We start from the raw sequence: 23,187 nt of genomic DNA, 5'->3' as shown, positions 1-23,187 counted from the left end.
CGAGGAGAGAGGGAATCCATTTTTAGCTCACCTCTCTCCTCGCGATGGAAAATACCTTCTCATTTGCCTCATCCGTTGGAGACGGATTTCGTCATGCACAGTGTAAATGGAGGTGCAAATATAGCTTTGCCTTTTGTTGTTGGAGTCAGTCTAACTCGTGTTTGGATACCTGTACAAGCCCTTGCCTGTCCCCAGCTGTGCAGCGGGAGGTCGCTCGCCTAGCTCTGTGGAAACGCGAGAATCGGCCGTTTCCATGGAGCCAGGCTTAGGCCGTGTTTGGTTGCAAGCTGTAAATTTTTTGAAAAGGCATCTTTCTACATTTGAAGTACTAAACATAGATTAATCACAAAAATAATTACAGAACTCGTCTGTAAATCGTGAGACGAATCTAATGAGCCTAATTAATCTGTCATTAGAGGTTATTCACTGTAGCATTACTGTAGCAATTTAGCATCTAATTACAGCATAATTAGGTTCATTATATTCGTCTCGCCATTTACAGACAGCAGTCGGAATGCGTTTTTTATTTCGTCTAGATTTAAGTCTCCATGCAGGTGTCGGAAATTTTTTTTGGAATTTGGAATTTTGCATCCAAACACGGCTTTAGCCAAGCCGTAGGTTTTCAACTTTGCGTATCAAATCACCTCCCGTGCTTCCACCACCTCCTTCTCCCGCTTGCTGCAGCGGAGCAGCGTCCTCTAGCTTGCACGGTGGCGAGGCGTGTTGGCACAACATTTTGGCGCAGTCGGGCAGCATCCACGCGGCCGCCGGAGCAGCCACGTGCGACGGCGGAGCGGCTGGGCCGGGCGGCTTCCCTGCGAGGCGGCGGCACACCCCCGCGGCCGGGGCACCTCCCCAGCGGGCCGGCGGAGCAGAGCAGCCACGCACGGCTAGGGCAGCTGCAGCACCCCCAGGTCGTGCACTCCGCATATTCTCAAACCGCCATTGCAGGTCGAGGTGATTGGTGGTGGATTTTGTTGTGGTGTGCTGCTCTGCTCGTGCTCGTGCTCAAGCAAGGAGCCAATGAAGGGCCAGATAGAAGATTTTGAAGCTCTCATGCTTGGATTGGTGGGGGAGTAGCACAGGTTTGAGAAAGAGAGGGGGGAGGAGCGCAAGCTGCTTGGATTGGGGGAAATTCAGAGCAGGGAAAAAGCTGTTTTTGACGATTGGAGGTTGAGCAAAGGGAAAGAGAGAAGCAGAGACGAGATGCAGGCGCTGGGGGCTGCTCTAATTGCTATCTTGCTCGGTAAGTGCTGCTGCACGGCGAGAGCTGCTGCCTGTCCCCAAGCTCCCGGAGCTCAATTTGCCATGTATAGGGAGGTTCGAGATCTAGACAAGAAAGGGCTTCGATGGTGGCGGAGCTCGATTCGGCCGCACCGTGCCCCAATTAGCGGAGGCGGAGTTGTGTTTTGCGTTTCGCTGCTCCTCTGCTTCTTGCCCAACTCCGATGGACTCTCGGACGACGACGACCCCCGCTTGGCGGGAGGCCAATTGGAGCTCCTCCAGTCCATGCCGAATGTGGCCTTCGTGATGTGTTCGCCGCCGTACCTCTCCACACCATATCCCCTGCGCCACCGGCAGTCACCTTGGATGGGAGGAAGAGAGACGGTAACTTCACCAATATCCAATACATGGTCATCCTATCAATTTCTACAGGCAATCAAACACATGCTAGACTATGCAGGCTATCGGTAGCCACTCAAACCAAACACGGATGAATGTACTAGTTAAGCCTGGTGAAGTCTAGTTTGATTTAGTTTTTTAGCCATACTAGAACTAGCCAACTAATCAAACAGACCCATAATAATGACTAATATTAGTACACTACTACTTGTCAATCGTCATGCTTGTCAAAGTCAAACGGCTGCATTGCCCATTGCCCATTGCCCAAGCCGCCCCCGGAAAGGGATAGGAACCACCTGCCCCACGAGAAAGAAACACCGGCGCCCCACTACACTCAAGCACTCCTCGAACGTGGGCTTCGCGACCCAAAAATCCACTATTTCCCCTTCCGTTTCCTTCCATTCCGTTCCATTCCACCCCTCCGCCCGCACCCCATGTCAGCCGCCGTCCGCTCCCGCACCGCGGCGGTGGCGCTCTCCGCCGCGCGCCGAATCCATGCGGGCCGCGCCGCGGGGCAGAAGCAGCAGGGCGGCGGCGGCGACGGCCCCGGCGCGCTCCGCCGCCCGTGGACCCTCTTCCGGCGCCAGCAGCAGCAGGAGCACGGCCGCCTCGCCCGCGCTGCCGCCGCCGCCGACCGCGGGGCCGGCGGCCAGGACGACGGGGAGCCGCCGGAGATCTGGCGCCAGCCAGGGGAGGCCCCCGGGGAGCGCGCGGCCGCGGGCGCCGTGGGGAGGATCGACGTGGTTAGGGTTGCGGTTCCCGGGGCCGGGGACGGGTCTGGCGGGAAGGACGGGGCCGGGGAGACCGCGGGGTGGGGTGGGTCTAACCTCGGCCGGCGGTTCCCCACGCCCAAGGAGATTTGCCGTGGCCTCGATAAGTTTGTCATCGGCCAGCAGCGGGCCAAGAAGGTGAAGCTTTGTCATGATAAAAAAAACCTTCAGGAAACTTTGCACATGATTTTATCTGATTGATTGGAGCTACCTACTACACTCCATCAGTTTTTATTTATTGCTTTGGGAAAATAGACACAGGTCCAATCAGTGGCGGAGGACGACTGAAAATTTAGGTGTGGCGATGTATTTATAGACTATAGTCATATATTGTACGGAAATAAAAGTTCACAACAAGAACATCGTTCAGAAGTACCTTAAATGAAGAGTAACATGTAGAGTACTTGTCAAATCAACAATTGGACCAAAACAAGCTGTGAAACAACGAGAAAACATCAATTAGTAGTGAAACATTAGAGTAAAAATATTAAATGTAATACGAGATATACAATTAGAGTATAGAGAGTTATACCGATAAATTTATTAGTTGCGTCTAGGATACTTCAGCAATTTCATATTCCTATCTTTCTTCTTTTGAAATGCCTTTTTGATGTAGTGCACACAAGTATTTAAACGAAAAGAATTGCAGTGCAAGAAATATTCATATTCATGTAACAGCAAATTACGACTAAGCCAATCGCGAGTTCCACATCCACGGAAAATTAGAAAGATTTGGCAATAATAATAGTGGCAGTTTGCTTGACTTGCAATTACAACAAAGTTTAATGCATGCCCTTCTCATCTAGTAACCGCACCCGTATGACAATTGGGGGTATTGCAAATGTGTAAATACGGGCCAGCTAAGATGGGAAACCCTCATCATAAAAGCTGCTGCTTCAGCTGAATTAGAAGTTCATTACACCGAACACTAAGAATTCATGATTTAAAGCATACCCCAACTTCAGGATCTGTGATGTTCAAATCGTCACATAGCGTCCTCACAAATTCCTCAGGGTCACTATCAAGGTTGCCAATATCCTGACCACCAAAAATGCAGGTGAATTATAGCAAATCTTCTGGACATGAGGGCTCCTAGAATCTACAAATACACACATACATACCCAAAAGAACTGGTCTCTGATTACAGTGTTGTTCACTCGGAGGTCAATCTGCAGATTCAACATTCATAAGCTGTCACTTGAATATTTAAACTCCATTCATGTGAGTATAAAAATACAAGAGGCCCAGAAACAGTCTGCTGATGTGCAGCAATTGGACAGAGAAAAGCTAACCAAACCTTGAGAGGCACAATCTTCTCCTTGATCCGCATCTCCTGCCCCTCGTAGAAGCGGAACTCCGCAAGTTGCCCCTGCGCGGCCCGTGCGCCTGTCGGCGGTCGGCCTGTGGCCCTGTGCCTGCGCCTGTCGCTGTCGGCCCTGTGGCCTGCGCGGATGTGCGCCTGGGGGCGCAAGGCGGGCTGCTCCTGTCGGCGGCCGGTCGGCCTGTACCTACGCCGCTGCGCTGCGCGGCTGTGCGCTTGGGGAAGCAAGGCGGCTGCGGCATGCGGCTGTGCCTGCTCGCGCCCTGCGCGGCTGTGCCCTGCGCGGCCGAGCACTGGGGGCGCAAGCGGCTGCCGGCGGGACGCGGGAGTCGGGAGCACGGCCGGCGGGCGGCAGCTAGGGTTCGGTTTCGGGGGCGGCGGCCACGGGCGAATCTAGGAGCGACGGCTTTGGGGGCGACGGCCACGGGTGCCTGCTTCCTTCCTCTAATCCTCTTGCCTCTTGCCTTGTTGGGCTGTTGGGCTGGGCTGAAATACAGGGTATAAAAAAATTTCTTGGACTTTAGGTATGGCGGGCGCCATAGTGGGCCATAACAGGCCCTCCGCCCCTGGGTCCAATGCATGTGTTTGACCATTACTATCTCTGAAAGATGTTGTTATAATTTGCTAAATATGTAGTCATTAAAGTATTTGTCATGATTAATCTACCAACACCATTTCTACATAACAAATGTTAGTACTTCTGTGCATATTAATCGCACAGTTTTACTGCATCTATCCCTAAGCGTTATCAATTTGAGAACGGAGAGAGTATTATGCAATATGGATCACCAAATAGGTAGCGGGTGTTAATCAATATTTTCTCTAACCTTGTTTGTTCTTTTACCATTTTACTGGCCCTCGGGTAGTTTTTAAAACAGTTCTGTAAGCCTGTTTTTCCCCCTCTCTAAATGCAGGTGTTGTCTGTAGCAGTTTATAATCACTATAAAAGGATATATTGTGAATCAATCTCCAGCAGGTATGCATTGTGTAAGCATTAGTTTTTCAAGAGTTGTTGTTGTGTACCATCAGGTGGTAAGTTGGACAGAACATGTGGGCTGCAGGTCTGCTGGAGATTGTAGCGAGAGTGATTCTTGCACAAGCGACACTGACATGGTAGAGCTTGAGAAAAGCAACATCCTTGTCATGGGTCCTACGGGCTCGGGTACATGCTCTGACCCTTGAGTAACTTAATGTTGTATTTTGCAATCGTCTAAAACTGTCCATAAATAGCATATGCATTGAAATTAGTCATCTTGAGTAACTTGACCATTTTTTCTCTCTCTGTTTCTGCCAAGTGTTAATGTTGCAAAGCTAACACTGTTTTACTGAAAAATGTTGTAGGCTTGTAGCTTTGTAGAAACATGCATTGTTATGTCTAAACTGAGCAACTACTGGGTGGTTATTATAACACTGCCTATTAGCCATGCAATCACCTTATGTAAAGTGATATGCTATGTCTGATAGGATTTCTGAGCATATCAATCAGGAGTTGTATATTTGAGATTTTTTCTGAACACAGTATATTATGAATCATTTATTTGAATTTGAAACTGAGTTTTCATCTTTATCTTTTCTGTTACAATTGGTACGTTCTGGTTGGCTGAAACTATATATGCAGTAGTATCCCTGTTGAGCTTATCTTTACCTTTCGTGTTATTTATTTTATGCAATCATAGTTTTTTGGTCCTTATGAATGCTGTACTTATTATTCTAAAATCTTTCCCAAAGTCAGGGAAAACATTGCTGGCAAAAACACTAGCAAGATTTGTGAACGTGCCCTTTGTTATAGCTGATGCAACAACCCTCACTCAGGTATGCATAGTTTTTTTTGTTTATTAATTCATTTGCTTTGATCTTGCCCTTACTTTTGGACACATTTCGATCCTGCTAAAAATTAAAGAGCACATTATTAGAGTTTTACTATTTTTCAAGTTTGTTATCCCATTTTAGCTGACAGTGAGTCTAATATCCTGATATTCCAAACCATTTTGTATGCTCCTTTGAAGGATTCTTCCATTCAATCCATATTTTTATGATTTTCTGTCTACTTCTTTTTCCATGGCATCAATTGCTTGTTGTGTTGTTGATACAATTTGCTTGATGTACTCCTACAGTTGCCCTTTTTTTTTTACTTTGACAGCTGCTATTTTCATGGAGTGGATATTATGACACTAACATAGATTTCTTTTACTTCCTTTTCTTGCATAAAGTTCTTGATCATGATCTGTAATGAAGCTAACAGTTGTAGTGCTTTTCACTAAGAGAGTTGGTGTTGCAGAAGCTTGATAGAACTGCTTGAGTTGGTGCTCAGAAGTTCACCCTAGTTTGACTGTATCTTTTCATTTTTGTAGGCTGGATATGTTGGTGAGGATGTTGAATCTATTTTGTATAAGCTCCTAGCGGTACCATTCAACTCTCTGTTTATATGGTTCTTTCATTATATTTCCTTGCATTGTGATTGCTAACCTGGAGAACAATATATTCTTCTTATTTTTCTCCTGAAATCATTTTTATATGATTATAATAATTGAATTATAGAGGATTTAAGTATCTACCAGAAGTTCAGAACTACAAGATGTGTTCTCATGGCATCTTATTTAGGTTACTTATAGCCACCACAGGTCATTGCAAAGCTGAGCTCATATGCTGTTATGGGCTTTTGGACTAGCCCTAGATGTGGGGGGTTAATATGGCCAATTCCCTTCCTCATGTGAACACAGGATTGAGAAAGTTAGGGATTGTTATCTTCTACGTATGCTATGCAAACCACCTTCATATGCAAACTATGGAAACTCCAATCTGAACCACCGGATCAAGATCTGGGTGGGGGGGGGGGGGCACAGGGGGAGTGGGAGGGGGGATTTGCAAAAGTGTGATTACCTAATCTAAGGGCGGGCGGTTAATTGTAAAATTACACCCCCTCCTCATGCCCCTTGGATCTTGATCCGGTGGTCCAGATTGGAGTTTCCATAGTTTGCATATGAAGGTGGTTTGCATAGCATACGCTGCCTTGTTAGATAGATTAGATCCCTTACTTAGGAGTTAAGTAAACCTATAGATTAGATCCCTTACTTACGAGTTAAGTAAACCTTTCTATATAAAGAGAGGTGATGTAATCAGTAAAAGGCATGCACAAGAATCAATGATCCTGTTCTGCTTCTATTGTCATCCCTCTCAGCTATAATCTAGTTTTTCAGCCGCACTAGCACCAACCGCATGACCATCTTGATGTTGTTTATCCCATCATGGAATTAGAACAACATATATGCAGTATGTGAAGATCTTTAAAATATATGAACTTCAGATTTGTCTCCAAGCCAGGACTTGAGGATACAAACAAAAATAAAACAGAAGTGAAGCATGCCTCATTTTTGCTAACCTAAGCTCGCTCTAATAGCTTGATTAACTTTAGCGACATTGGCTCAATGAAGTTTATAACAAGTTGCCTAGACGTATTGGGAATGGACTAAATAGTTTACTAATTACTCCCTCCATCCACCTTTGATCAACGTATTTGGGATGGGCACCAAGAGCAAGGAGAGCTAGAACTCTCCCATTATCCCTCCGTAATAGATATCTACCAGCTGCCAGACCTTGCATGCGAATGGAGTCGAGCACCAGGTCTTGTATGTGAACCAATCAGGAGCTTGTTAGCTGGGATATGATAAATGTGCATGAAAATTGAAGAGGGGTTTTCATACTACTCGAGGATAGGTGGCAGCAGGTTTACACGCTGATCAGAATTGGATTTCGTTTTTTTGCTTATGCACTGAGCAATGATCAAAGATGGACAGAGGGAGTATGTTAGGCACAGTAGGACAAAAGTTCATATTTTGGTTTCCAGCACTGCTGCTAGCTGTTTTACCTTTTTCTTTTGCACCTTAGGCTGCTGATTTTGACGTAGCTGCTGCTCAGCAAGGGATCGTCTACATTGATGAAGTTGATAAAATAACGAAGAAGGTTTGTTCTTAGAATTACTATTTCACTAATGCATTCATCATATATCATTGTATAGATATACACTTTTTTCTTCTAGGCTTTTACATTTCTGATTGCAATTGTTTGCAGGCTGAAAGCATCAATCTTAGCAGAGATGTTTCAGGTGAAGGTGTTCAACAAGCACTGTTAAAAATGCTTGAAGGAACGGTAAGTTTGTCGTCCTTTGAAGCTATACATCTGTAGTTATACTCGAGCCGGGGGGGGGGGGGTGAGGGTGAGGGCAAGTTCAGTGATTATTTATTATTTTGCACGTCACTAGCCATATTAACATCATTCTATGCACAAACTGTGATATCGGTCTAGGCTGTGCTGTTCCATTGCAAAAATAATTGACCACTTTTGACCCTATGTTGAGCATCAAGCTATCGATAACTCATTGACTTCAGCATGTATGTAAGGTTTCTGGTTATGACTTTGTAATTTGGACAAAACACCGTGTTTCCAGCAAGCAACTATATTTGTTTCTGAGCAGTGCAAAATGAACTGCAAAGGTTGGAGTGTTATTAATATTAGCTGATTAAAAGAATAACAGACCTTTTTAGTAGATGACGGCTCCATTCAGTTCCATGTTTCAGTGCTGAAATAAGCTGCTCAAAACTTCAAACCTTTTTATTCCTTTCCAATAATTATTAAGTTTATAAGATTTCATGCTTGGGTCCACTGTGTGAGATATTGTCTTCTATTTTTCAACAGAACATATAAGATACATGACAAAATAATTTCTTAGTTACCTTCTTATAAGTTATGTTTGTACTGTCAAGATAGGTTGTTAGTGTTCCTGAGAAAGGGGCCAGAAGGCATCCAAGGGGTGACAATATCCAGGTATCCTTTTATACAATTTCATTGTTTTGCTACTGTTTGGAATATTGGAAATCAGAGCAATTCTAGTATAATCTTTATGTTTCCTTCATCTACTAGGAGGATGAGTACTGGATCAAAATAGGTGTTATCATTATTGTGATGCAATAATATTTTGGATGTTCTGAATCTTATCACATGTTTCGCCTTGTGATCCAAACCAGGGCATGACTGATTTTTATGATTACTTTTCGTGTTAGAATTTGAATTGGTATTTAGTGTGATCATAAAAATGTGATGGGGAAGAGGATGAAACATTTGAAAACAAGTAAGCACGGGAAATTGTCAATTAGTAGTATTGCCGTTATGTCTTTTGATATTGATAATACCTATCTGTCGAAATTTTTGTTTAGTCATCTACAACAATAATTATGATCACTCATCAACTTCAGAAAAGAACAGAAGATTTTGAAGACTGGTTTTTTTTTCCAATGTCCATTCTACTTGTAACATTAAACACAACCTTTTTTATCCTAACTTACATTACATACCTGTCATGGTCGGACTTAGTACAAGAGGCGCAACAAATCAGGACTCAAGGTGGCGTGATCTATTTGGATTAGTTGTTAGTTTGTTTCCCGGTTTGTTACCAGGCTTGGCATTATATAAGTCAAGACCTGCGGTAGTTTAGGTTTTATGCTAATTGTATCTTAGATTGGTTTGTGTTCCTGCCTTCCTGCCGCGCCGTGGAGCTTCAGCCATTGCTCCGGCGTGCCGGCGAGGTCCAGGGCCACGGCCTGCTACTTCCTTCGAATACAATTTGCGTCACGCTCCTCCCACCAACTCCAATCCTTCCACTGCCCATAACACCTTGGTATCAGATAGCCTTGGTTCCGTGTCCATGGCGGCAAACGACGAGAAAACCGCCTTGGAAACGACCGTCGACGACATGCTCACCACTCTCACCGACCTCGCCGCCAAGGTTTCCGAGCTCGCTACGCAAACCGCCGCCCTCAAACTCTTGCTCCCGCTCGCCAAACAACTTGACGGCCTGCCGGACAAGGTCACCACCCTCCAGGCAGCGGCGTTCGAGGGCACAAATCAAATCGCCGCCCTCAGCCTCGCCGTGACGCGCTTGGAGAAGGCGCAGCGTGGTGACTGCGATCACCCCACGGACGACGTCACGGGGGGAAGACGCGTCAGCGTCGGGCCCCCTCCCGTTCCGTGAGACGCAGCACCTCCCTCACTGGGACGCCGAGGACGACGACGGCGACCCACGCTTCCACCCGCACGCACGCATCGAGTTCCCGACCTTCGATGGAAAGGAGGACCCCCTGCCGTGGCTGAATCGCTGTGAGACCTTCTTCCGGTGCTAGAACACACCGGAACGCCGGCGCGTTCCATACGCGTCCCTCCATCTCACGGGGTCAGCCCAACTCTGGTTTTCTCGGCTAGGGTTGACGTCGGGTACCCCGTCGTGGCGCCGGTTCGCACAACTCGTGCAACAACGCTTCGGGCCGCCCATGACGGATAGCCCCATTGGCGAGATCATGATACTTCGCCGGGACGGGACCGTGAACGACTACACCGACAAGTTCCTCGCCCTCGCCTGCCGTGACGCCGATCTGACGGAGTCCCAGTTGATCCAGATGTACACGGCCGGCCTCGTCAACCCGCTCAAGACCGACGTCGCTTTACGCCGCCTGACGTCCCTTGATGATGCCATCATGCTCGCTAGAGCCTACGAGCAGCGCATGTCCCTGTCCTCTACCGACCCGGTGCCTGCGCGGGGCGCGCGCTCCTCGTTCCGAGCTCCGGCCGCCTCCACAACAACAGCACCACTGGCCGCCTCGTCTGCAACACCCCACGACGCGGCGTCCTCGGCTCCAGCAGGGTCGGGCCGAACCACCTCGCTCGCGTCCACCCTGCCACGCCGTCGTCTCTCTCCAGCCGAGATGACCCAACGCCGGGCGGACGGCTTATGCTACAACTGTGATGAGAAGTTCGCCGTCGGTCATCGGTGCAAGAAGCTCTTCGTCATCGAGGTTGTGGGGTTCGACGACACGGAGGAACCCGCGGCGGCGGCCGCCATCTCGGCCACTGATGATGCGCCAGGCATCTCTCTGCACGCGATCTCAGGTGTGCGCGTGCGGGGCTGCCAAACCATGAAGGTGCGCATCTCCGTCGCCGGCGTCACCGGGGTCGCCCTCCTCGACTCTGGCTCGTCCCACAACTTCATCGACGTCAACATGGCGCAGCGGGTGGGCGTTTGTCTCCTTCCATGCCTCAACCTCTCGGTGACCGTCGCCAATGGTGACCGGGTGGCGTCCCCGGGCAAGGCACTTGCACAGAGCGTCCACATCGGCAACGAGGCGTTCAACATCGACTTTTATGCGCTTCCTCTCGGTGCATACGACATGGTGCTGGGCGCGCAGTGGTTGAGCTCGTTGGGCCCGATCCTGTGGGACTTCGCCAAACATACAATGTGTTTCACGTGGCGCTTCTGCATCGACTACTGGGCGCTCAACGACGCCACCGTTAAGGACAAGTTCCCTATTCCCGTGGTGGAGCTGCTGGACGAACTGCGCGGAGCCAAGTTCTTCACCATGTTGGACATGCGCTCGGGGTACCATCAGGTACTCATGCACCCGGACGACATCGAGAAGACGGCGTTCAGGACACATCAGGGCCTGTTCGAGTTTCTCGTGATGCCGTTCGGGCTCACTAATGCTCCGGCGACGTTTCAAGCCATGATGAACGACATCCTCCTACTGTACCTTCGCCGGTTCGTGCTTGTCTTCTTCGATGATATATTAATTTACAGCTCATCGTGGTCGGAACATCTCCGCCACGTTCGCACGGTGCTTCGCACGTTGCAGGACCACCAGTTTTTTCTCAAGAAGTCCAAGTGCGAATTCGGCCGCTCGTCCGTGGCATATCTGGGCCATGTGATATCGGAGCGTGGTGTCGAGGTTGACAAGCAGAAGGTGGAGGCCGTCCTCTCGTGGCCTCTTCCTGCATCGGCACGCGCTGTCTGTGGCTTCCTCGGCTTGGCGGGCTACTATCGCCGATTCATCCGCGATTATGGCGCCATCGCTGCGCCTCTCACCGCGCTGCTCAAGAAGGGTTCTTCTGGAATCCGGATGCGGAACAGGCGTTCCGGACGCTACAACACGCCCTGACGGAGGCGCCTGTCCTACAGCTTCCCGCGTTCGACCGCGACTTCGTCGTCGAGAGTGATGCGTCGGGCTCTGGCTTCGGCGCTGTTCTCCATCAAGGCGGCGGGCCAGTCGCGTTTTTCAGCAAGCAAATCGCTCCTTGCCACACCAAGCTAGCGGCGTATGAGCGAGAACTGATTGGCTTGGTCCAAGCCGTTCGGCACTGGCGACCGTATCTTTGGGGTCACCGTTTCATCATGCGTACTGACCATCACAGTCTGCGTTTCCTCTTGGATCAACGCTTGACAACTATTCCGCAACACCAGTGGGCAAGCAAGCTTCTTGGGTTCGACTTTGTTGTGGAGTACAAGCCGGGCTCTTTGAGCGTCGTCGCTGACGCTCTATCTCGCAGGGGCGAGCACTCTGGTGAGCTAGCCGCCTTGTCGTTGCCCACGTTCAGCTTGTTTGAGGAAGTTCATCAGGAGATCAATGGAGATTCAGACCTGTCCCAGATGCGTGATGCCATTAGAGGTGGTGCCAAGCCAGAACAATGGTTGGTGAAGGACGGCTTGATATTGTTCAGGGGTCGGATTTTCATTGCACCGTCCTCGGGGCTCTTGCCTACAATTTTGGAGTCTGTCCATGGTGCCGGACATGAAGGGGTTCATAAGTCGTTACATCGCCTGCGTGCTGACTTCCATGTGCCAAATGATCGCAGGGTTGTCCAGGATTTCGTCCGTGCATGCTCAGTTTGTCAGCGCAACAAGACTGAACACTTGCAACCATGGGGCTTGCTGCAACCGTTGGAGGTTCCTTCATCGATCTGGTCTGATCTTGCTATGGATTTCATTGAGGCTTTGCCCAAAGTGAATGGGAAATCAGTCATCATGACAGTGGTGGATCGTTTCTCCAAGGCAGCTCACTTCATCGCCTTAGCTCATCCATACACGGCAGTTTCGGTGGCTCGTGCTTCCTTTGCTGAGGTTGTGCAGCTGCACGGCATACCGGCGACCATAGTCAGTGACAGAGATCCGGTATTTACAAGCTCTTTTTGGCGTGAGTTGTTTCATCTGGCCGGTGTCAAACTTCAGTTTACATCAGCGTTCCATCCTCAATCGGACGGCCAGTCGGAAGCAACAAACAAGATCATCACCATGTACTTGCGGTGCCTCACAGGAGATCGCCCACGCAATTGGTTAGAATGGCTTCCTTGGGCAGAATTTTGTTATAATTCTTCCTATCAACAATCGCTGAAGACTTCTCCGTTTGAGGTGGTTTATGGTCGCCCACCTCCTTCTATTCGGTCTTATGACCATGGCGACGCTCGACTGCCAGCAGTGGTAAAGGCGATGTTGGACCGTGATGAGTTTTTAGCAGAAGTTAGAGATCGGTTGGAGCAAGCACAGCAACACTACAAAGCTGTGTATGATCGCCGTCATCGACCAGTGCACTATGCTCCAGGACAGTGGGTGTGGCTTCGTTTGTTGCACAGACCAGCGGCGTCACTTGATGTTCGTGGCCGCGGGAAGTTGGGTCCTCGGTTCTTTGGTCCTTTCCAAGTCCTGGAGAAGATCGGTGATGTGGCTTACAAGCTGCGCCTGCCTGCCGGGCGCGTATTCATGATGTGTTTCATGTGGGTCTTCTCAAGCCTTTCCATGGTGAGCCTCCAACACAGGTGCAACCATTGCCTGCTGTGCGTCATGGCCGTGTGTTAGTAGAACCTGAAGAAGTTCTTCGGAGCCGACTTGCTCGAGGTCATCGTGAACTTCTGGTGCGGTGGAAGGGCGCGCCAGCAACTGAGACGTCTTGGGTTTCTTTGGTGGAATTTCAGCAGCTGTTTCCCAAGTTTCAGCTCGAGGACGAGCTGCTTGTCCAGGGGGGGAGAGATGTCATGGTCGGACTTCAGTACAAGAGGCGCAACAAATCAGGACTCAAGGAGGCGTGATATATTTGGATTAGTTGTTAGTTTGTTTCCCGGTTTGTTACCAGGCTTGGCATTACATAAGTCAAGACCTGCGGTAGTTTAGGTTTTATGCTAATTGTATCTTAGATTGGTTTGTGTTCCTGCCTTCCTGCCGCACCGTGGAGCTTCAGCCATTGCTCCGGCGCGCCGGCGAGGTCCAGGGCCACGGCCTGCTACTTCCTTCGAATACAATTTGCGTCACGCTCCTCCCACCAACTCCAATCCTTCCACTGCCCATAACAATACCAGTGAGCCAAGGAAACAGTTCAGATTGTGATGTTAATTTGTCTTTCCTTGCAGATTGATACAAAAAACATTCTATTCATTTGCGGTGGTGCTTTTGTAGACTTGGAGAAAACTATTTCGGAAAGGTTGTAGACATGGTCTTTTGGTTTGCACAAGTGATTTTGCAAGCTTTGAATACTCAAGGTTCCTCTGAAACTTTTTCTAGGAGACACGATTCTTCGATTGGTTTCCGAGCGCAGGTTCGTTCAAATATGCGAACTGGTGGTGTCATCAATGCTGAGATCACATCTTCTCTACTGGAATCAGTGAGTAAAAATATGAAAATGATTCCATTTAGTATGCTCCCCTGGCCATTAGCCCCTATCCAAATAGTATAACTATAATTTTCTTTATTTTTCTTTCATGCTAGAGTCTTTGTAGTTTTTAACATTTTTTGGACGCCATTTCTGCAGGTTGAAAGTGGTGATCTCATTGCATATGGATTAATTCCAGAGTTTGTTGGTAGATTTCCAATTCTTGTTAGTCTGTCCTCTCTCAGCGAGGACCAACTCGTTGAGGTAATTTTGCCATGCCTTTATCACTTGCCTGTAACAGTCTCAGCTCCGTTTTGAGTATGGTTCTTAAGATATAGGCCCTATGTTTTGTTTGTTGCCCCAATTAGAGTGCATCTGCATTCCATTTTGCCTTTAGCCCTTTATCCCCGAGCATTTTTAATGAAGTTATTTGTGCAAAGTTGGTCTGTTGCACACTTGCACTGCTGAATTTTCTTAGATTTGTGTCATATGTACCATAATCTGGAACGGAAACCAGGTACTATGCTGACTTGCTGAGGCATGCAGTGCTTACAGGGTAGTGTTAGCAATTATACATTGATTACTGTACTTACGGTACATCTGTACAGGATGTCCAAATGAGTACTTTATACTTCGTTAGTTAGAGCCTGGAAACATATGGAGATCCTTTTTGCTAAAATAAAAATTTTGTACAACCATAATCCATTACAAAAAAAAAAACTCAAGACCCCTAGGGGAATGACCTCCCCCGAGGTTTGACTGGAAAGAAAGAAGTTTTCTCTTCCACAGGGTCGAGAAAAGGCCACGAACCCCCGCTATCTAGGACATGCCACTGACGGCGAGGGCGCGCCTGCGGACGCGTATTACGCTGCAACTGTCAGTGGACCATGCATTTCCTGTTAGTAGCACAACGAGTGGCCTTTTTTCACCCCAGTGCGATACCAGCGGAACCTGGGGTTCGAACGCTGATGGATGGCCTCCCAACCGGAGGACTAACCATCGAGCTAATAGCTCATTTGCAACCATAATCCATTATTACGCACTATCATCTTCAAGGCTCGCTTCTGCATATCCTGAAGTTTGCAAAATGCAAATGTTATCTTCATATATTTGCCGAACACTCTTCTGTTCCTAGGTAGAAGACATTAAATTGTTAATTCCATAGCTAATACACCTGAGCTCCTCTCTGCAGGTTCTCACAGAGCCCAAGAATGCCCTTGGAAGGCAGTATACAAAGTTGTTTGAAATGAATGATGTGAGAATTTGTTTGAAACTCTGTTGCCTTGTATTCTGTAAGCTTACCCCTTAATGTTTACATATTTATCTTGTGTTGTTACTTCAGGTCAAATTGCATTTCACGGAGAAGGCTTTACGGCTTATTGCCAAAAGAGCAATAGCAAAGAATACTGGGGCTCGAGGTTTAAGGTCCATATTAGAAAGTATATTGACTGAAGCAATGTATGAGGTATATATACTCCTCTTCCGGTGGGGGCGGTCATTCCCCTGCCAGTAGAGAATTTTTTTTTTTAACTCTCTTCCCGCCACCACAATACTGAATCTGAAGTCCATTAATTGGATTGGTACGGCCTTTTAATAGTAGATTTGTCTCTAGCAGGCATGCAAAACTGGTGTTCTGAGTAGATATAATTTTGTTTAATCTTTAGTGAAACTTTTGGTCTCTTGAGATTGCACATTAAGGAAAGGGAAAAAAACCAAGAGCCAGAAACAATGCTTTGTGGATCATACAGAGCCATAAATATTGCTGTGACAACTAAAATCAATTAGTGTCATGTCTGTACATGTTTCTTGTGGCAATTGCAAAATATTATTTCATCTAGGTTATCCTAGGATGAAGTCAAATATGAAACCTGGTTTGGATGTAAATTGCTGCCTTCCAACAGTATTTCTCTCTCACACAAAACCAGCACCAGCCACCAGCACCAGCCAGCCAACATTACTTTTCTCTCACAAAAAATCAGCACCAGCCACCAGCACCAGCCAGCCGAACACAGTGCAATTAGGCTTGTAGGCCTTAGTGGTAGACCATCAAATTAGACACAACATTTTCACTGTATAGGAAAATTGATGTTAGTATCCATTGCATTGAATTATATTTGTGCTGGTTGATTTGTATCATTGTGATGTTCAATTAGCTGAGAATGTGTTGACTCATTGTGCTCCAAAAAATAATTTTCTAACAGATTCCAGAGACACGAACTGGAAAAGACAAAATAGATGCTGTGATTGTTGAGGAGTCTGTTGGATCAGCAAATCAACATGGGATTGGAGCTAAGATTCTTTGTGGCGAAGGAGCATTGGATCTCTATCTGGCCAAGCATGATAATAAAGAATTAATGGTACATATCATTTTCATTTTAATTTCATGGCAATTGACTGCATCGTATAGTTAAATGAAACTGAAAGCCTGGCCATTTTACTAATTGGTTGTTAGACATATAGTGTTTTACCGCTGAGTTCAGAGATTTGGCATAAGTTTGTGTCTTACTATTCTGAAGGATAGTCTGGAGGCCTGGTGAACATTGTTTTGCAGACAGAGCATATCCACAATCAGTTCAAATATTAAGAAATACCTATATCCATGTTTCGTTAGTCATGAAATTCCTTATGCATAGGTGTAGGAATGCGCATCAATACATGTCAAGAACAAAGCGATTAATTTGCACAACCAATTAGCGAGTGACATGGTATTGAATGGATGGTTAGCATGAATTCATTTCTATTAGGAAATGTATAGAACCTGACATATATAGCTGATTGTAGTTGCTATGTATAGCTGATTGATTTGTACCAGGATAGTTTCCTTGTAACACAAGCCACATTGGCTATATATATGAAAGCTCACCCCCCTGATTGGGTGTGGTGTTCCTCCCATTCTACCTCTCTACATGGTATCAAGAGTCCGGGCCCTTCCTGGCTCCTCTCCCTTCCGCTAAACCCCCGTCGCCGCCACCAGGCCGCGACCCAACCACCATCGCGCCGAGCCCTTGCCTCGGCGCCTACCCACGCCGCCGCCTCCTCTGGCCGCCGCGTCTCCTTCCTCTGCTGCCGTCTTCTCTTCCAGGCTGCAGCACCTTCTCTTTTCTCTGATCCGATCTGCTATTGACGGCCGCCGCCATGACGTCCGCCAATTCCGGATCAACCATCCTCTCGTCTGGTTCATCTCCAGGGACACAGGGCGACTCCGTCGGCCCTCTGTTCGTCCACCCCTTCGCCTCTGTCAACGTGAAGCATCACGTGCCGATGACGCTGGAACTCCAGGGCGGCAATTTCGCCCGCTGGTCGGCGAGCTTCCTTGCCATGTGCGGCAAGTTCGGCGTCATCTCCCACATCGACGGCACTGCTCCACCCTCCCCCGCTGACTCCTCTTGGCAGCAGGCGGATTGCTGTGTCCGGAGTTGGATCTTCGGCTCCGTTGCCGAGGCCGTCCTCGACATGGCCACCACCGGCACCACCCAGACCGCTCGTCAGCTCTGGGTCGCCATCGACGGTCTCTTCCAGGCGAACAAGGCGCAGAGGGCCATCTTCCTGAGCCATGAGTTCCACTCGATGACTCAAGGGGATTCCTCCATCGACGACTACTGCCTCCGCGTCAAGACCACCGCCAACAAGCTCCGCGACGTCGGTCATCCCGTCGACGAGCCGCAACTCGTCCTCAATCTCCTCCGCGGGTTGAACGAAGAGTTTGCCGGCACCGCCGACCACATCGCCGCCACCAGCCTCACCCTCACCTACGCGCGCGACCAACTCTCCCTCAAGGAGCTGCGCCTCGCGAATGGGAAGAAGGTCGCCGCCGCCACGGCGCTCATCGCCGGCTCTGCTTCCTCCTGCGGCGGCGCTGGCTGCCGTGGTCAGCAGCAGGCGCCGCAGCAGCAGCCCCGAGGCGACGGCCAGAGGCGCAACTCCGGCAAGAAGGGCGGGCGCAAGAACGGCGGCGGATCTGGCGGAGGGAACGGCGCGCACGGCGGTGGGTACGGCGCGCACGGCGGCGGCTTTGGCGCTTCGCAACGCCCATCGCCCGCTGGGCCCTGGTTCTGTATGAACCCGGGCGGCCAGTACTGGGCCGGCGTTGGTGGGCCGCCTGCTGGGCAGCCGTGGCGCCCTTCGCCAGGCCTGCTGGGTTCTGGGCCGCAGCAGGCCCACACGGCGTTTGCTCCTCTCCAGTACTCGCCAGGCCCGTTCGCTGCTCCTCCGGCCCAAGCTGCGACGTGGGATCAAGCTGGGCTGATTGCAGCCCTCCAGCAGATGTCTGTCCAGGGGTCCTCCCCCTGGGTGATGGATTCCGGCGCTTCATCCCACATGACGTCCTCGGATGGTATACTCCTCAAACGTTTGCCCACTTCCATCTCTTCAATTTTAGTAGGCAATGGTACTAGTATCCCAGTCACGTCTCACGGTCATTCCGTTCTCGCCACCACAGCGTCCACCTTTGCACTCAATAACGTTCTTGTCGTTCCCTCGATTGTTCAGAATTTACTTTCTGTTCGTCAGTTTACCCGCGACAACCACTGTTCCATTGAGTTTGACGCTTTCGGGTTTTCTGTTAAGGACATCCCGACGGCGCGCGTGATTCTTCGCTGCAATAGCGACGGGGATCTATACACCTTGAAGCCCTCCACCACGTCTGCACTTGTCGCCGCCTCCAGCACCTTGTGGCACCAGCGCCTCGGCCACCCCGCTCCAGCAGCAGTAGCTAGATTGAATAAAAACAATTTATTATCTTGTAATAATTCAGGCCGTTCGCTTTGCCACTCTTGTCAGCTTGGCAAACACGCTCGCCTACCATTTACTTCATCCACTTCGCATACTGCTGCACCCTTTGAGCTTGTTCATTGTGATGTTTGGACGTCACCAGTATCTAGCATTTCTGGCTATTCTTATTACTTGGTGATTTTGGACGATTTTTCTCATTTCTGCTGGACATTCCCCCTCAGACGCAAGTCTGACGTCCACCAGACCATAGTTGATTTCGTTGCTTATGTTCGCACTCAGTTTGGTCTGCCCGTTAAGTGTTTTCAGGCCGACAATGGCACAGAGTTTGTCAACACTGCCACGTCCACCTTCCTGGCGGCCCATGGCATCCTGCTACGTCTCTCGTGTCCGTACACCTCCGCACAGAACGGCAAGGCTGAGCGTGTTCTTCGCACGCTCAATAACTCCGTGCGCACTCTCCTACTTCATGCGTCCATGCCAGCATCCTACTGGGCTGAGGCACTTGCAGTCGCCTGCTATTTGCTTAATAGGCGCCCCTCGTCCTCTATTCACAGCGAGATCCCCTACACACGGCTCTACAGCGCGCCGCCTAGCTATGATCACCTGCGAGTTTTTGGGTGCCTGTGCTATCCCAATCTCCAGGCGACTTCTGCACACAAGCTAGCCCCGCGCTCCGCAGCCTGTGTGTTCCTCGGGTACCCTACAGCTCATAAGGGGTACCGCTGTCTCGACTTGTCCACCAGGCGCATCATCATCTCGCGTCATGTTGTCTTCGACGAGTCACACTTCCCTTTTGCAGACGTCTCCCCTGTTACACCCCCATCGTCCCTTGATTTTTTGGCCGACGATACTGTGGATACTATGCCTTGCTATACTAACCGTGCAGCTCGTCCTCCGCGTTCGGCGCCCGCGGTCGCTCCGTTCTCCTCGAACGTTGAGCAGCCGCCTCCCTCCTCCGAGCATGCCGGTCCCGGCGGGCGTGGTCCAGTGCCCCCGTCAGGACCTGCACTTCCGGGCGGGTCTGGCCCTGTGCTTCCGACCAGACCCCCCCCAGCGCCCCCAGCACCGCCGCTGCTGGTCTACACTCGCCGACCGCGCGCACCGGCACCTCCGCCTATGCCTGCCCCTGTGCCTGCTGCCCCGGAATCCTCTGGACCTGTGACTCGTACACAGTCTGGTGTTATTCCGCGCGTACAGTACAAGGGGTTGGCCGCCATCGTCCCGTCCCCGCTCCCGGCGAACTACCGTAGCGGGCTCGCCGATCCGAATTGGCGAGCTGCCATGGCTGACGAGTTCCAGGCCCTGATTGACAACGGCACCTGGCGTCTCGTTCCCCGACCGCCTGGTGCCAACGTCGTCTCCGGGAAGTGGATCTTCAAGCATAAGTACCATTCCGACGGTACTCTTGCTCGGCACAAGGCGCGCTGGGTCGTCCGCGGCTTCTCCCAGCAGCACGGCATAGACTACGACGAGACATTCAGCCCGGTGGTCAAACCGGCAACCATCCGGGCTGTTCTCAGCATCGCCGCTTCTCGTGCCTGGCCCATCCACCAGCTCTGTGAAGAACGCCTTTCTTCACGGCCACCTCGACGAGACGGTCTACTGCCAGCAGCCGCCTGGATTCGTCGACCCCGCCGCTCCTGATCACGTCTGCCACCTGCAGAAGTCCTTGTACGGGCTCAAGCAGGCGCCGCGAGCGTGGTACCAGCGGTTCGCCTCCTTCATTCGACAGCTCGGCTTCGTCGCCTCGGCCTCCGACACTTCCCTCTTTGTGCTCAAAGAGGGCGCGAGCATCGCCTACTTGCTGCTCTACGTCGATGACATCATCCTCACCGCTTCGTCCTCAACACTTCTTCAGCAGATCATGGCCAAACTCACCTCTGAGTTCGCCATGACTGACCTCGGCGACCTGCACCACTTCCTCGGCATCTCCGTCACGCGCTCGTCTGACGGCTTGTTCCTGTCCCAGCGACAGTACGCCATGGATCTTCTCCAGCGTGCCGGCATGACTGAGTGTCACTCTACGGCAACCCCTGTTGACACTCAGGCCAAGCTCTCAGCCTCGGATGGTGCCCCGCTGTCTGCCTCTGACAGCTCCGACTACAGGAGTCTCGTGGGTGCTCTTCAGTACCTCACCTTGACTCGTCCTGACTTGGCGTACGCTGTCCAGCAAGTGTGCCTCTTCATGCACGACCCTCGCGAGCCTCATCTCGCTTTGGTCAAGCGCATTCTGCGCTACGTGAAGGGCACGCTCTCCTACGGCCTCCACATCGGCACCGGCCCCGTCGACAGTCTGACTGCCTACTCCGACGCTGATTGGGCTGGCTGTCCAGACTCCCGGCGCTCGACTTCAGGCTTCTGCGTGTTCCTCGGCGACAACCTGATTTCGTGGTCTTCGAAGCGTCAGACCACGGTGTCCAGGTCCAGCGCCGAGGCCGAGTACCGTGCGGTCGCCCATGCCGTCGCTGAGTGCTGCTGGATCCGCCAGTTGCTTCAGGAGCTCCATGTTCCCCTCGCTTCCGCCACCGTTGTCTATTGTGACAACGTGAGTGCCGTCTACATGACAGCCAACCCTGTCCACCACCGGCGCACGAAGCACATCGAGATCGACATTCACTTCGTCCGCGAGAAGGTGGCGCTTGGACAGGTCCGGGTTCTTCATGTTCCCTCCGCTCATCAGTTCGCTGACATCATGACCAAGGGCCTCCCTGTGCAGCTCTTCACAGAGTTTCGGTCCAGTCTTTGCGTCCGTACTCCTCCCGTTGCGACTGCGGGCGGGTATTAGGAAATGTATAGAACCTGACATATATAGCTGATTGTAGTTGCTATGTATAGCTGATTGATTTGTACCAGGATAGTTTCCTTGTAACACAAGCCACATTGGCTATATATATGAAAGCTCACCCCCCTGATTGGGTGTGGTGTTCCTCCCATTCTACCTCTCTACAATTTCTATCGATAAATCTTGCACAGGTTTTAGCACTACATGACCAATTGTTGCTTGATTGGTTTGCTATGCTTATGCTGCTTTTTTTCCCCCAGTTCCAACAGCCGGAGAAAGCAAACGGGGAATCTGAGATTGATACAGAAGCCCCCTCTAGAGTGGCCAGCATGTAGGGTTCTTTGCAACAGTAATTATGTATATAAATAACTTGGCGGCCTTGTAACTGTAGCCAATTCAAATGTAAAGCCATGCCCTTGAATTCATCATGTATAAAGTCGGCTCTGGGGTTGTAATTTATTATGTCGAAATGGTAATTGGAGCTTGACCCTTCAGACTTCACGTTCAAGAAAAGTAAAGGGCTGGTCGGTGGTCCTGCGTATCCACTAAGTATGAAGGTCTTCTAGACTGGACAAGCCAGGCTGCCCCTGCCCAGTGTCCACTGAGTTTTACAGTTCATTTTACACGCAAAAGACAACAACACAGCCTGCTCTGATTTTTAAGTTGGTGTTTTATGGCGTCCGTACCTCTATGGTTCGCGTGCCGCCTGCTCTTCGACAGTGGCGGAGCTTAAAAACTTCTTGAAATTGGATTTCATGTTGAAATTCATGCCATGGAGTGGCATGATTTTGAACATGAAACCCAATTTCACGGAGTTGTGGTGGCATGAATCGAATTTTCCCTAAAATTCAATGAACAGTAGCTGATTTACTGTTCATTTAGTGGTAATTTTTCCCTGAACTCCACTAAGCTCCGCCAGTGAGTGGCCTGCGGCCTATTTTGCTTGCCTTTCAATCACAATTCCTTATATTTTGCTTCGGCCTAATCCGCAAACCAAACAGCCTGGATCTGAGTTGACCCAATGATCTGATAATATGTTGACTGGCTACTAGTTGGTCACATCCCGAGGTTAACCCAGTCACAGTGGCGGAGCCAGACCAAAGATTCAGGGGTCAGTCTTTTGTAATTGAGGTGCTAAACCAATAAACAGTGTCAAAATTATTTTTCATCTAATGAAATTTTTACATGGCAAGGAGGGGCCATGGCCCATTTTAGCCGATACATAGCTCCGCCAGTACTCTTCAAGTATTGTATATACTATACACCCAGGAGGAGGGGCGCTGAGAGTTACCGGTTGCCCACGGAGCGCCGCGTGTCCTTGCTGGGTGAGAGGCGCCTGACGCGGGCCGTGCGTTCGGTGTGCCCACCCGCCGCGGCTGCACCGCCTTGGACCCGGTGGTCCCTAGCGGAAAAAATGGGAGGGCGCCTGCGCCGGCGTGCCGCACCGCCTTGCCGCTCCCCCCTTGGGTCCCAGCGGGCTCGCCTTGACCCCGCTGCTTCCAC

The 23,187-nt window shown here is 50.1% G+C and overlaps 1 protein-coding gene and 1 long non-coding RNA gene across 3 annotated transcripts; one reads left to right on the top strand and one right to left on the bottom strand.

The window, feature by feature from the left end:
- Positions 1 to 1,988: 1,988 nt before the first annotated feature.
- LOC120698844 (CLP protease regulatory subunit CLPX1, mitochondrial-like) lies at positions 1,989 to 22,321 on the top strand. 2 transcript variants are annotated; one of them, XM_039982596.1, is made up of 15 exons: positions 1,990 to 2,531; positions 4,629 to 4,690; positions 4,776 to 4,876; positions 5,447 to 5,526; positions 6,066 to 6,116; positions 7,600 to 7,674; positions 7,783 to 7,860; positions 8,479 to 8,535; positions 13,933 to 14,003; positions 14,084 to 14,183; positions 14,331 to 14,435; positions 15,364 to 15,426; positions 15,514 to 15,636; positions 16,373 to 16,528; positions 21,945 to 22,321. In XM_039982596.1, exons 1-15 carry the CDS (start codon positions 2,058 to 2,060, stop codon positions 22,017 to 22,019), a joined length of 1,671 nt encoding a protein of 556 aa, XP_039838530.1. In that variant the 5' UTR covers positions 1,990 to 2,057; the 3' UTR covers positions 22,020 to 22,321. The 2 variants fall into 2 exon arrangements, with proteins under 2 accessions (XP_039838536.1, XP_039838530.1); XM_039982602.1 differs by lacking the exon at positions 4,629 to 4,690 and having other exon boundaries at positions 1,989 to 2,531; positions 4,744 to 4,876.
- LOC120698854 lies at positions 2,939 to 4,187 on the bottom strand. The gene is made up of 3 exons (XR_005685049.1): positions 3,691 to 4,187; positions 3,515 to 3,562; positions 2,939 to 3,431 (listed from the first exon to the last, which is right to left on the bottom strand). It is a non-coding gene; the product is annotated as an uncharacterized LOC120698854 (long non-coding RNA).
- Positions 22,322 to 23,187: the final 866 nt, after the last annotated feature.

The sequence above is a fragment of the Panicum virgatum genome, chromosome 1K, assembly GCF_016808335.1.
Source record: "Panicum virgatum strain AP13 chromosome 1K, P.virgatum_v5, whole genome shotgun sequence".
NCBI classification, from domain to species: domain Eukaryota; kingdom Viridiplantae; phylum Streptophyta; class Magnoliopsida; order Poales; family Poaceae; genus Panicum; species Panicum virgatum.
Note: the sequence above shows the minus strand (reverse complement) of the source record. Positions and strands in the feature narration are given on the sequence as shown.

Coding starts and splice junctions, on each gene's coding strand:
- LOC120698844 (XM_039982596.1), top strand. CDS start 2,058: ATGTCAGCCGCCGTCCGCTCCCGCACCGCGGCGGTGGCGCTCTCCGCC. Junction 5,527..6,065: donor ATGCAACAACCCTCACTCAG/GTATGCATAGTT, acceptor TCATTTTTGTAG/GCTGGATATGTTGGTGAGGA. Junction 14,004..14,083: donor GAGAAAACTATTTCGGAAAG/GTTGTAGACATG, acceptor AACTTTTTCTAG/GAGACACGATTCTTCGATTG.